The following is a 13917-nucleotide window of genomic DNA, read 5'->3' as shown; positions in this document are numbered from 1 at the left end:
CGAATGATATTGTAACACTTCCTTATTGCAAGGAGAAAGGCTCGTTGCAAAAATTTCCCTCCTGATATTGTGCGAGAGCTTAGAGCGAATGATACTGTAACACTTCGTTATTGGAAGGAGAGAGGCTCGTTGCAAAAATTTCGTTTTCTAGGGAGTGATAAACTAAAACATTGAAATTTGATATATCGGCAATCACAAGATACTCCTCTACTTCGTTCCTACGCATGTGAATCCTAAGAAGTGTGCCTGGAAGGGTAGCAAAGTCGAGTTATTTCAGGATTCTCATGGCTTTCGTAATGTGGAGTGAGAACCTTTGGCGAGAAGAGGTTGGAACGATGATATATGGAAGGAGATGGATTGGTAGTGCGCCGGAAGAAAAATAATGGTTTGACGGCTGCTTTCAAATCCTTGTCATTGTGAATATTATCTCTATCATTATTGTTATCATTGTAATTATGATCATTATCTCAATTATCATAATTAGAATTTATTATCATAATTATTACTGTTGCTTTCATTTAGCAAAAAACATCCTTCTTAGCTTTTGGGTAATAATATTAAATGTTAAATTTGATACCTGGAAGAATACAATTCATCGCAGTAGTTAATTCTCACGCATAGGTCGTTCGTAGTATCCTTGACACCTGCAAATAAACGGCAGGTGAACAAATATTCAAATATTCTCTCAAATTTAGCGCAGGTTTGAGCGCTTTATGATTGGCTGGCAAGAATGATATGCCGCAGGAGAATGTTCAATAATTCACAGTTAGTTTGCAAACATTTCTCGAGGAAAATACAAACGGATTGTGAGTCAAACTCAGCCATCTTCTCTTTTGCTCCCGGGTATTAGTTGGGGTGTGTGGCTGTCGTATCTAAGTGTTAATCATGGTGTGTGAAAGACCCGCCAAAGATGCGAAAATAATTTTGGTAAGATTACAAATTTCCGAGTTTTGAATTAAACACCACATAATGTTGACATGAAGTTTTTTAACTTATTGAAATTCAGAGGTAAGTTACTTTTTATGCGATCTTTTCTCCAGCTCTTGAAACTGGTGGTTTTACTCAGAGCCGGAGCCCAAGAGTACAAACAAACACCCAAAGGTAATTTTACTCTGCCGAAATTATATATAGAGAACTACAGTTTGTTGCTTTTCAGAGTCAAAGTGCGAAGACAACTGTTTGAATTAAATTTCATTTCACTTTACACCAGCAGTGTTTTTTTAAAATGTGACTACGTTTTCGTGAATCTATTGTGACTTTAAATTAACATTTTAGAGCTATTTTGCCCAAAGCTGAGGGTTGGTTGTAAGTGTTATTTACTTATCTTCTTTGAAACACTTCACATACAGTTAGTTACTCAATGCCTCGCCATGAGTTTGTTAACAGTTCAATAAATGAGGTATCGTTCTTGAGGAAGACGAACTTCCCTGGATACAGGGAAAGTACTTATAACTTGAATTATTTGCAATGTTGTGGTTAAATAATAATTTAGAAATTTTTAAACCTATCCATTTTTGGTCGCGCTGGGTACGTGCTCTATCTAGTTAATTTAAACTGTGAAAATTGAATGGAAAGCTCTTCACGCGAAAATCGAGACGACAGTTTATTTTAGTCCGTATAGCCTTCAACTAACGGTTCCAATGTTGTAATTTGATAGCGTTAAGATCAAGGAATTATAAATGAGGTTTTCCTAAATGTGGTAAAAAGATTCTTGTTAGAAATTACTAATTCATCATCTAACAATGCTGTCTTTGTTTGAGAGGTAATTTCTTATCATTGTCCTCTATGCGTCTAAAAACTGAGAACGATATTACATATTTTTGCAATTTTCCTTATCGCGTATTTGCAGAATGAATACAATGCTTTTCTGTAATCTGGACCTCACTGCTGTATTTTACCGCTCGTCTGACATAACAAAATGGTTTGAATCCTGTTTATTAACATCTGAAGTCTTTCTACGTATATTTTGCGTCTTATTATCAAGATATTTTGTTTATCTTTTTTCTGAGTTTCTGAGACTACTTGCCGTAAAACAACAATGGCTGCGATCATCATTTTTATTAAACTGATTTGTTTATTAGAATGACAGTAGCATTCCTTTAATTTTTTTGTCTTTTTGTTTCCTTCGTTAGAATGTAGAGGAGTACTTCCACTTACCGATAAGAACGGAAGCTTTACCAGTCCAGGTGGCTACAAAGGTTACCCCAACAACACTGTCTGCAGGTGAAATCTCTCGTTCAGTTTAATGAGAAAAAAAAAACGGCTCGAAACGCAACTCGCCAAGAAGCAGCTCTAAGTGTTGGTTTGTGCAACTTGTGTATAATTTTTTTAATCAAGAAAATAAACGATTTCATTTAATATTCCTTGAGAAAAGCTAATAAAATGTTAAAATACATAATCGTCAAGCTATACTCTGCCTATGAGGGATCTTTCACCCAAATCCCATGTAAGATCAACGAACAAGATGAACCTGTGAATCTGATATGTGTAAGCGTTTCCTTTTTTTTGTAATTCTTTAATTCCCAAGATCTGACGTTAAAATGTCTCAGCCAGCCGTTCGTACACATTTCCTGATTAGTTACGGGAATTTGGTGTTAAATCAAGATAACAACTTATACCCAATGGATACCGCAGGGACAAGTTACTTATTAATTATTTCTGGGAGTCAAACGGTGGAGATGAATTCTGTGACAAACCTAATTCACTGTTTACATTCAGTTGGTCTATTACAGCAGCATACGATGCCGAGATTCGAATAACCTTCCACGACTTTGACCTGGAATGGAGCAAGACGTGCATCCCGTATGATTACGTCACGGTGTCCGAAAAGTGTCTTTCCTCTAATGCCTGGTCGAGCAACCTAGGGTCTGGGGACAACGTGGATGGATTTTGTGGAAACATGACAACATTCAGTGTTGAGTCACGCTGCGAAAAAGTGTTGATAGAGTTTAAATCTGATGATTCTATAACAGGGAAAGGATTCAATGCTACCTATGAAGTTATCCCAGATCCAAGTAAGTGGGATTCCTTCACCCCCCCTCCCCCCCCCCCCGTCACTTCCAATCGCTTTCCCCCAGCACCTTAAGCAACCACGACGGCCACGGCAACGAGGACGTGGAAAAACAAAAGATCTAATCGGCAGAATAATAGCTCAGCTCATGCGTTTTGAAACTTTGTACATTTCTTAGCCGTCCTATGCAAAACAACAACGTGAAATCGCCAAAATTTGCGTCGTCTGCAAACCGAAAGCGCGACGGCAATTTAATTTAATTTCCATTTGGAACTCAACGCTACCTCTATACGTCATGGTGAAGTTGAGCTGTGGCCACGTAGGAGACAGTACGCTCATGCAGCCATGTTTGAAATTCTAACTAAGAGTAGAAATTCATTTTTTTAATCGAAGTCTTCCTTGGCGTTGCCGTCCTGATTGCTTAAGGTCCCTACTAACAATGTTGGGAAGTGATCTAGGGTTGAGGTAACGAGGAGGGAGGAAGGGGAAGGTGCGGGGCTTTTTCGAGTTCAAATGTTACAAATCTGTATGGCTTTTGTGTCGAGGATTTTAGGATTCTCATCTTAAAGCATTCTAGCTCAGAAATTTCCATCGATTGGAAAAGTCTTTCACGTACTCAATCAAGTATTATTCATTCATCTTATCCTAGCTTCCTTTGTTCGTTTGTTTCTTCTTTTCTTGTTTTCTTGCTCTATCTTCTCCATTTCGGTTTTTTCAATTAATTTTTGATTTATGAATTTGTTTATTTACTTTTTCAGAAAAACCTAAAATTATATCGCTTTGTCAAGATGGAACTAGTAATTGTTCACCAACAATAGTATTCACAGAATATGAGGAAGGAAACATCCCTTGCCAAGTTGCAGGATCTGTGGACCTGCAAACTTGGTCTTATCTCGGTTCTGACAACGAAAATCTCAACGGATCATTCGACGGACTTCGCATGTTCATCACCGACGAAGGAGGGCTCTTCATCCGGGAACTTAAGCGAAGTGATACAGGGTTTTATAAGTGCTTTGTGGAGAATTCTTTAGGAAATGACAGCGCTGTGATGTACCTACGTGTGAAGGGTAAATGATGCTAACGATTTGTTTTTTGCTATCAACAAAACCTTATTTCTTGAATTCCTGTAAACCCTAACCTCGCTATTGTTTTACTCGATTCATTAAAAGGTGAAGCAAAAAGTTTTGCAGCTTTTATTTTTTGATATAAAGAAAATAATTTGTAATCACCGCACTTTTAGGTCTGATTTGTTTTTTTCCTGATTATTTTTTCCTTTTTTTTTGTTTTTTAACAGAGAAATGCAACTGTCCTAAGAATATCTTTGCAAATTGGTACAACATTCCGCCATACGTCAAATATAATGGACCAGGACAGAATCCAACGGGATTATTTCCACAATTCCTCCCACAACTGTTTTCGCATTGCTGTGGAAACTGCTCGGAAGGTAACGGACCATCAGAGATCATCTATGATGCTAAATTCCAAGAAACCTTGATGGACATTAAAGATGTCATCAACCTTGGGAGCAATGATACCATCACCTTCCCTATCAGTGGGAAGAAGGATGACGACCTTTATAAAAATGAGTTTTACTTCTTGCCGCTCATAAGCTCACCAGGAGTGGCTTTTATTGTTGTCGAAGACGAGCCTGGTACGTCTGCCAAAGCTGTGTTTGACTCAGTCGTGTCTGGGTGGCCTGTTCTTGTACTCACTGTTTTGATGGCCTTGTTGTCTGGGATAGTTATGTGGGGACTGGTGAGTATTTTGTTCTGGAAAATATCGTAGTACCATGTTACGTATATGTAGACTGACTTTTGTAACCTTTTTGTTTTTCATTCTATTATAAAGGACACTTGGTACAATCCTGAAGAATTTCCGAGGTCGTTTATCAAGGGGAGTGGTGAAGGTTTCTGGTGGGCTTTTGTCACTATGACAACTGTGGGGTAAGCACCTTTTCACAATTTGTTTGAGCACCTTCTTGTGCTTCGATAGTAGGCAAAAGTTCAGTTTCCGTACAAGTTCCACATTTTTTGTGAAGCGGTGAGCAAACAAATTGTACAAACGACTAGAATTAAATGTGAACCCAAATTCTCAGAGATTAGTGGCGCATATAAATTCTCTTGGGGTGGAAAGGCACTTCGGGAATGACTATGAACAACTTTTAACTCAGTAATTGTGCCTTTGGAAAATCAACCTTGATGGAATTCACCAAAGCTTTTTACTCGTTGCTGTTTTAATTAACATTGCTTTTCTTTTTCTATTTTGCTCTGTTCCCTCTATCTCATTCCCGTTACATAATTTTTGACATTTTTTTCTCTCAGTTATGGTGATCGATCTCCGCGGGGATTTCTTGCTCGTATATTTGCGATAGTCTGGGTTCTAGTTGGCCTCGTCATCACTTCAATTTTCACCGGTGTGGTGACCACTTCTCTAACAGCGATCACATTGAGCACTGACGTCAAACTTTATGGTACCAAGGTTGGTTTTAGCTAAATCTCAAGCACACATTTCCCAAAGGCCTTTGAAGTCTTTTTCTTCGTAGAAAATTGTTAAGGAAATTGTTATTTGTTATGGGAAGCAACCAGTTTAAAAAGAAATGGCAACTCGTAGTGAATAACAATTCCGAAAAAAAAACTTTCACAAACGACACTGTGGCCACATACATTTTTCACAAGTGTTTTTGTACCTCATCCAGGAATCTTAGCCTTACGAGGAGCATTAAATAGAAAGGCAAAAATGGTTAGTCAGATTAAGAATTTGTTTCTAACATTTGTTTGTATTGTGACATGTTTCATTCTAAACAAGGCTTTGACTGAACTCGTCAGATAAGACAGCTTATTTCAAACGTGGCTTAGATCCTAAACAGTACCTTATTGTTTTCTTTGGTAGTATTGAAAATGAACATTATTTTATAGATTGAAAATGAATTTTCTTTTATAGATTGCAGCAGTGGCCAATTCTACCGAGTACAAGCTGGGTATGAGCAAAAATGCAGTTTTGAAAGGTGATTTCTTATGAATGCATCTAAACTGACTCACTAAGTATTGAAAAAATAACAGTGACGATCAGTTGATAACGATCATGATGATTCCTTTTTATCCTTTGGATCAAATTAATTCCACGTAAACGGACGTTTGCTCATTTAATAGAGAGATATTGCACCGCGTGTACGTGAAACGTGAGGGGCAAGAGTGACCACGTGACCTTGTTTTTCCCGCCATTTTTTCACGTTTGCCGGTTGCGCTTTGCCGTTTCTACGTGTTTCGTTTCTGCCGTGTACGTAATATTTTCTTCACTTTTTCTCTCACAGAGTAGAATGTCATTGTCGGAAAAAGAGCACCAAAACTATTCCTTGTGAGTCATACAAGGGTGCCTATGTTACGTGATATTTTTACTTGAAACGTAAAAGGACAAGCTGACGTTTGCCGTTTTACATAAACGCGGTGCTAAATCTCTCTAATACACCATAGATGACGTCAAAATGTGGTAAGGAAAAAAAGGTGTCACTCGAGACACAGCCGAGTGAGCCATTGATGCTCCTACCACATGGTAAAGAAAAAAAGGTGTCACTCGAGGCACAGCCGAGTGAGTCATTGATGTTCCTGCCACATTTCAACGTCCTCCCCGATCTCTTATTCTCAAAACTCACAGCAACATTACATTTATTGAACAAGGGGTAAACACCATAGTGTACACTATTGAGTAATGGGTGCACGCGGGAGCTTGCTAAGCACGAAAGAAGCGAAAGAGTCGCACGAGGCGATTTCTAGCTTCTTTAGTTTCTTGCAAAACATTCGCTGACTCGGGAACATTTGCTCACGCCAGCAGCGTACACCCGTGGGCAATACTGAAGCAGACACTGAATTGACCAATTACAGCGCGCGTTTTACGTGATTTATGATATAATCGTTTATATTGTAAAAAAGCAAAATTTTGACGATCGTGACGTCATCTATTCGTCTTTCCTTTAATAGATCATGAGCAAGAACCAATCAAAATTCGTGTAATTAACAATTATTCCACGAGCGCGCGTTGGATATTAGATGATAGATAGCCAACGAGGCGCGTAGCGCCGAGTTGGCTATAATCATGTCATATCCAACAAGCGCGAGTGGTATAATTGTTTTATTAAAGAAAACGCCCCCAAGACAAATCTTCTCGACTTTATTTTTAAGAAGAAACCGGATGTTACAATGTACAGAAATTAGATTATGGTATATTGGCTCATATGCCATAATGGCTAAGCCAATAAAAGTCTTGAATTGCATTATCTAATGATCCAGTTTTTAATAATTCAGATTATATAATTATTACTTTTATTGATAGAATTTAATGACCTACAATCGATTGTTGAACCTCTGAAAAATCGCGAAGACAATTTGAAGGGCGTGTTAGTAGACACATACGTGGCTGGGGAAATTCGGGAGTTTGTCAGCGATGAGTTGCGAGTCAACAAGATCATCGACGATGATTCGTACTATGGAATTGTATTTGGAGAAGGGCAGTTGACAAATATTTCGATCCAGAACTGCTTCTCTTCTTACGTGCTTTCTCATAAGGCGGAAATCTTCGAGATTGTGAAGCAAGGCACCCAACCCATGAGTGTGAGTAATGAAGCCATTCAACATAAAAGGCTAGTTAGTCTATCTCATATGAATCTAATAGAGTTGACTCGCTATATTCTTAATCTCATTTCTCTGAACGTTTTCTGTTTGAGTTGCTTTTATATGTACCTTAGTCATACTTGATAGGACCTTTTGCATAATTTTCTCCGGTAATCTCCATTAACAGTCAATTGCTACTTTTGAACGGTCATCTGATCAGATTACACGACGCAATTGAGAAGATTCGTTAACGCTTACTCAATTATTTGCATTGAGATTTAAGGTACCTAACAATTGTTTTGTAGTGTTTGATCCTGTTTGGACAAATACCTCAGCTATGAAATAATCTTTATTCTTTTGGTTAGCACACTCTTGACAGCAATCACGGGATTATCCATATATAGCATTGTATGTTATGAAGTCCATCGTAATTCTAATAGAGCAGTTGCGTTTTGTCGCAGCCACTAACATTTCAGAAATCTGTTGACCTGCGTGTAGAATAAGCCTCTCGCGTGTAGAATAAGCTTCTCGCTTGTAGAATGAGCCTTTCACGTGTAGAATGCGCCTCTCGCGTGTTAAATGAGCCTCTATGTTCCAGTTTACTACTCATCCTCTAACAATCTTCTTTTCTGTACCTCATCGACGGCCCCCTATTTCTATGTAGCTTGTTCCTGTCTAGATTGGACACAAGATACCTAAAGCCTTACTTGTCCGTTAGCGTAAACAAAAGGCACCCAAATGAGTAGCTTTAATCACTACTATTAGGAGCCTGATGGGAACGAGGCTTTGGAACGATCGTCTGGTCTGTTTGATGCTACTTCTCCCTTGTTTCAACGCTCCATGTACACGTGCATTGGTCTGTTACTGCTTTTCGCGACTTGTGGGATTATCTGGGACTACGGTTACATGAGGTATTGGAAGAAGAAGGCTGAAAAGGGTACGAAAATTTGTTAAAGTTTTTCATGTCTTGATTTCTAAAGGAAGAGTATTGTCATAAAGATAATTGTCTTACTTGGCCGGATACATCTGTGAAACCTACTGTATATATAGAGACTGGCGTCTCCTGTCTCATGTGTAGTCTCAGCATTGGAAACTAAGATTTTAAAACGTAATCGTTTCTCAGCTGAAAAATGTTGTGTCAGTTGGTCACAAGAACGGAAATTTTATATCATAAAAATGGGGTTGGGCGCAGCAACACGGACATTTACTGCGCATTCAAAAGTAGAACTTTTTGTTTCTACTTGGAAGTCACACGAAAGCTCCTAAAAGTACCTTTTCGCCTGGTGGTACGACTACACGGATGAAATTAATGCGGCAATTTTGCTTTTTCGTTCAATTTTTTTATTTTTGCCGAGCCTGGGTATAACCCTTGATTTGTTGATGTATTCCTGTTAAAAAATTTCGCAAAAATTTACAGCTTTTCACCCAATTTTCTTTTTATTCAAATTCACTTGAAATATCCCGATTATTATTAATCATCTACCACTTACAGGTAGCTTAATAAGTGAGAACATTTGGGGATGTAAGGATTCTTTCCTTGTTATTGTTCTACCACTAGAGGAGAAAATTGAAACTTGCATGCGACATGGTGCAGCGTGTATCCCTTATTTCCCGCCAATTCAAATCACTTGACATTTTGCTTCGTTCTGCAGAAGAGCTCGAGCTCCTTGGTATTCCTGCCTATGAAATGGCCAAAAAGAACCTGGACATGCTGGATGCCATGATGGAAGAAGTTCAAGACTTCTACGACAACTGGGAAAAGAGAATGGACGAGATCGTGGATAAACACGAAATGCAGCTAAGGTTACAGGCAAAAATGAAGAACTTGGATGGAAATGCGACTGGGAAATCCTCTTACGAAAATGAACTTTACATGAATAGATGAATTATTACACTGTCCCATTCCTCCATTATCACTGTTTCTATGTTTTCGCACTGTTACACTTAACCTCACCCATGTAGCTGATAAATCATACTAAAAGTAAATGAAGTATTTTTAGCTTTGCGATTTACGCATGATTGCTCAGCCCATTAAACAGTAGACTGATTCCTCGGAAAAAAATAGGGATCTTAAGCAGTCAGGACGGCAGCGCCAAGGAAGACTTCGATTAAAAAAAGATTTTCTACTTTTAATTAGATTTCGAAAATGGCGACATGTGTTTAGCATTTCATACGGCGCAACAACTCAACCTCAACATTACGTATAAAAGTAGCGTTGAGTTCCAAATGGAAATTAAAATCAGAGCCGTAGCTAGCATAAGGCAAAAGGAGGCAATTGCCTCGTTTTGATTTTGGCCTTTTTTTTTTTTTTTGAAGATTGACTTTTGTGAAGAAAACTGTCACAGAAAATGCTTAAAAGAGCATTACTGAGCCTCTAGATTTCGCAATTTTCTGAGGGGGCATTCCCCCAGACCCCCCAATTGGCTCGCGCCTTCGATGCTCGAAACTTGCCTCGTCTTGTTCTGAAGTCTGGCTACAGTTCTGATGTCTGGCTACAGCCCTGAAAATAATTTGCCTTCGCGGTTTCGGTTCGCAGACGACGCAAATTTTGGTGATTTCACGTTCAAGTGTTGTTTTGCAAAGGATGGCTAAGAAATGTACTAAGCTTTAGAATGCACACGCTGAGCTATTTTTCTGCCAATTAAATCTTTTGTTTTTCCACGTCCTCGCTGCCGTCGCCGTCGTGGTTTGCTTAAGGTCCCTAGTAGCATGAAGAAGGTTACACGTATTCGTACACTCTCAACAGTAGTTTTAATATTTTACAATTTGTGACCGAAGAGTCGCCCAATGTTAAATAACAAAATCGTCTTGGAGTGATAAGAGCGATGTAATGGGGTGTCTAAGACTACTCATGCCCTACCGTATTCAACGACATTCTAAACCGTCAGAATTTTCTCATTGTCTACATTCTCGTTGGAAAGTAAAGATATGGACAGGTTTGAGCTTCGCAGAATGCGTCCTAAATTTTAATTTACCTTGTTTACCATATTAGGGAGTTTAAGAAAACCACGATGGCAAGAGAGACTGGAACGTCACTAAACAAAAGTTTTTTAAAACTTTTAACTCACATGCACAGCCACTGTTCGGCTGAAATGAGCAGAAACAATGGCTGTGCATGAGCGTTATCTTTCTAAATTTCTTTTAGTCCTCTGCTGCAAAGCAACAACGTGAAACGATAAAATTTTGATTTTTTTGGACAATGTGAACGACGACGGCTACTTTTTGAAATTTCTACTTCTAATTTACCACCGTCTTCCATATTGAATTTCGCCGGATAGTGTGAGTAAAAATAAATGACTTTAGAGTATCGCGAGACTCGCTGCAAATATGTGAGTTCACTTTTTAACTGTCCACTACGTCGCCGTCGTCGTTCCTTAAGCTCTTTATTGTCCTTTCCGACAATATATATGTATCCATAATAATTCATTGTTCCTTGAAGTTTCTAACCTTTGTTCGTTGCTACTTTAAGGTTCTTGTAGGTACAATTTGAAAGCTTCTTGGTGAATAAAAGGAAATTGTTCTCTGCCATCAAGATGAAGATGATTTTTTTCTCCCATTGCCTATATACCGCTCTTACAATCATTGCGTACATATTTTTCTTATACATACATACATAATACATAGGTTTATTCAAAGCAATTGAAAACAAAGATAAATGTATAAAGAATGGTTAGACAAATGTACAAAGGGAGTTTAGAAGGTTGGCCCTATGTAAAAAACTCCAAATAGAAAAATCTTAAAAATATCCTTATATCAAGATTCTAATACTACGAAATATTTAAAAATGAACCTAAAGAACGCTTAAAACATGCAAGACTTCCCGCCCCTACAACCCACTCTGGTAAATCGTTCCATTCTTTTACAATTCTCACAAACAATGAATATTTGTAACAGTGACAACTGGATGCTTGAAACCTCAGCTTGTAATTATGATTACTTCTCGTTCGATTTGACGCTAACTGGAAAAAGTCTTGGAATTCGAGATTACCGAGAGAAAATATACATTTATAACAATCAATCAGAGAAAAATAACTTCTTCGATTCTTTAATGGTGACCACTTTAAAATGGAGCAACGTTCGTGGTAGTCCTTTTCGCCTCTCTTTTGGCCAAGAGCCAAAAGCATCTCTTGCATCTATTGTATCTCTTGCATCATGCAGCTAACCTTGTGCATCTCCACGGCTGCAAAGATCTCCATCATGTAAAAAAGAAATGAGAAGCAAATAACAAAGGAGCTTCACTAAATTGTCGAGTTGGTATGAGGAGATGATGGATATTGGCGCTGATAAAGCTTTAGATTCTGGTGTTGTGGATGGCGTTCGACCTAGGACGCCTAGTAAACAACTGGATCAAGAAGGCGTTCTCCTCGAAAGGCTTCGCCGACTCAAGAATGAGAGATCAGGCTATCTTTCTACAGTTAGCGCTAGGAGAAACGAAATTGATGCCTTGTTATCTAGCGAGGAAAACGTTCATCCCGTAAAGGAAAAGTTGCGCGGCTTCCTAACTGCTGTTGAAAGGTTGAAAGAAGCTCATCTAGCCTATTCGTCGAATCTTCAGGATGACGTTAGCGTAGCCAGATGTCAAGAGCAGTTAAATTCAGAGTCTTCGCGGGCCGACCTCTTTTATCAAATAACTCAACAGTCGATAAAAGGATCAGAGCAGCTTCTCAGGTTGAAATCTCAGGTCAATCCTGAAGATTCAGCGCGTCAGATCGGTTCTCGGGCCACAACTAAGTCTTCGTCAAAGAAATCCCGACGTTCGAGTCATAGCGTTTCAAACAGGAGTGGTCCGTCATCCTTAGCGTTCGCACGAGCAAAGGAAGCGGCGCGTATTGCTGAGCTCGAGGCGGAGGCGGCTGCACTAGAGAAACGACGATTGTTAGAGGAGCAAAGGTTACGTTTGCAGCAAGAACAGGAACGTCTTACACTTGAAACCGGACTCGCTAAGTCTAAAGCTAAAGAAAGAGTTTTGTCTTCAGTTATGGAAGCTGTTCCGCGTCCATTTGTGCCGAATCTGATAAACCTAGAATCCAAGAAGGGTGAGGGAGAGGTTCAAGCACCTATTATCGGATTTGAAGCAAAGCCAGTTGGATAAAATGGTCATTTATCAGTCGCCGTTGGTTGTTCTACCCTAAATCCCGAAGCAGCAGAATGGCATCAGCCTTCGCTAGGAATTAACAGGAATGAACGTGCTAACGAGTCTGAATACTCTGGTGCGTCGACATCACCAATTGAGAGGGCCTTTCACGAAATGCCAGGGCTACATCACCCTCAAAACGCGCTGCAACAACAGCAGAACAACATCGTGGAAATGCTTGCGACTCAGCAGAAGAAAAGCAGTCTTCTCCAGCAAAGGGTTCCTATCTTCGATGGTGATCCAATAGACTATGGCGCCTTTGTGAGAGCCTTTGAAAACCTCATTGAGTCTAGAACCTCGAGTGGTACTGACAGGTTGTATTACCTTGAACAGTTTACTAGTGCTGATGTTAAAAAACTAGTTCGTTCGTGCCATCACATTCCACCTGAAAGGGGTTATCGGGAAGCTCGATGGCTGATAGAAAAGAAATTTGGTGACGATTATCGCATTGTGACTGCCTATGAAACCAAAGCGTTAAACTGGCCCGAAGGGAGAGCTGAGGACAGTGCTTCTCTGGACAGGTTCTCCATCTTTCTCATGAGATGCAAAAACGCTATGAAATGTAGCAAATACCGGACCAAGCTCGAGCAGCCTGACACCATACAAAAGCTCGTCATGAAGTTGCCATTCAATTTACGAACAACGTGGCGCCGTTTAGCCGACAACGTAATAGAAACTGAGAGAAGATCTGTTACGTTCAGCGACCTTGCCGAATTCGTAGACAATGAAGCAACGGTAATCGCCAATCCCGTTTTCAGAAAGATTACTGAAGACACAAATCCCAAGAATGAACTGATGAATAAGCAGAATGGATCCGGTAGAGGTAAAACAAGTCTTTCTACGCAAATAGGCGATCTCAAGAGCCCACCTCCTCGTGCGCCACCCTCTGGATCAACTCCTTCCATTAAGGACGTCTTATATTCCGTCTGCAATTCTTGGCACGCCCTAGACGCCTGCGAGGCTCTTAGACGCCTCCCGTATCCAGAACGAATTCGATTCTTGAAATTAAGGCGCCTCTGTTTTGGTTTTTTTGTCCTCCAATCATATATTGAAGGAATGCCCGGAAAAGAAAACATGTACGGTTGCCAACTGCACGAAGAAACTTCCAACAATTCTTCATACGAACACTGCGGCAAGGATTCGACCATCTGGCATTCCTTCCGCTAGTA

The 13917-nt window shown here is 39.5% G+C and overlaps 1 protein-coding gene across 3 annotated transcripts; it reads left to right on the top strand.

Annotated features, from left to right (window-relative positions):
- The first annotated feature begins 77 nt into the window (after window positions 1–77).
- LOC111334188 (uncharacterized) lies at window positions 78–11142 on the top strand. 3 transcript variants are annotated; one of them, XM_022939880.2, is made up of 12 exons: window positions 78–385; window positions 1041–1101; window positions 2133–2223; window positions 2719–3014; window positions 3769–4077; window positions 4305–4765; window positions 4859–4953; window positions 5332–5488; window positions 5951–6014; window positions 7337–7614; window positions 8380–8551; window positions 9267–11142. In XM_022939880.2, the coding sequence occupies exons 1-12, from the start codon at window positions 383–385 to the stop codon at window positions 9497–9499; spliced, it is 2220 nt and encodes a 739-aa protein (XP_022795615.2). In that variant the 5' UTR covers window positions 78–382; the 3' UTR covers window positions 9500–11142. The 3 variants fall into 3 exon arrangements, with proteins under 3 accessions (XP_022795615.2, XP_088600929.1, XP_022795614.2); XM_022939879.2 differs by lacking the exon at window positions 78–385 and adding an exon at window positions 540–927; XM_088744803.1 differs by lacking the exons at window positions 78–385; window positions 9267–11142 and adding an exon at window positions 468–927 and having other exon boundaries at window positions 8279–8394.
- Window positions 11143–13917: the final 2775 nt, after the last annotated feature.

Source organism: Stylophora pistillata, chromosome 14 (genome assembly GCF_964205215.1).
Source record: "Stylophora pistillata chromosome 14, jaStyPist1.2, whole genome shotgun sequence".
In the NCBI taxonomy this organism is placed as follows: domain Eukaryota; kingdom Metazoa; phylum Cnidaria; class Anthozoa; order Scleractinia; family Pocilloporidae; genus Stylophora; species Stylophora pistillata.
Note: the sequence above shows the minus strand (reverse complement) of the source record. Positions and strands in the feature narration are given on the sequence as shown.

What these genes read in the sequence shown, in the direction of transcription:
- LOC111334188 (XM_022939879.2), top strand. Translation starts at nt 886, where the DNA reads ATGGTGTGTGAAAGACCCGCCAAAGATGCGAAAATAATTTTG. An exon ending in CCCAACAACACTGTCTGCAG is followed by an intron (nt 2,224 to 2,718) that starts GTGAAATCTCTC and finishes GTTTACATTCAG; the next exon opens with TTGGTCTATTACAGCAGCAT. An exon ending in TCAAACTTTATGGTACCAAG is followed by an intron (nt 5,489 to 5,950) that starts GTTGGTTTTAGC and finishes TTTCTTTTATAG; the next exon opens with ATTGCAGCAGTGGCCAATTC.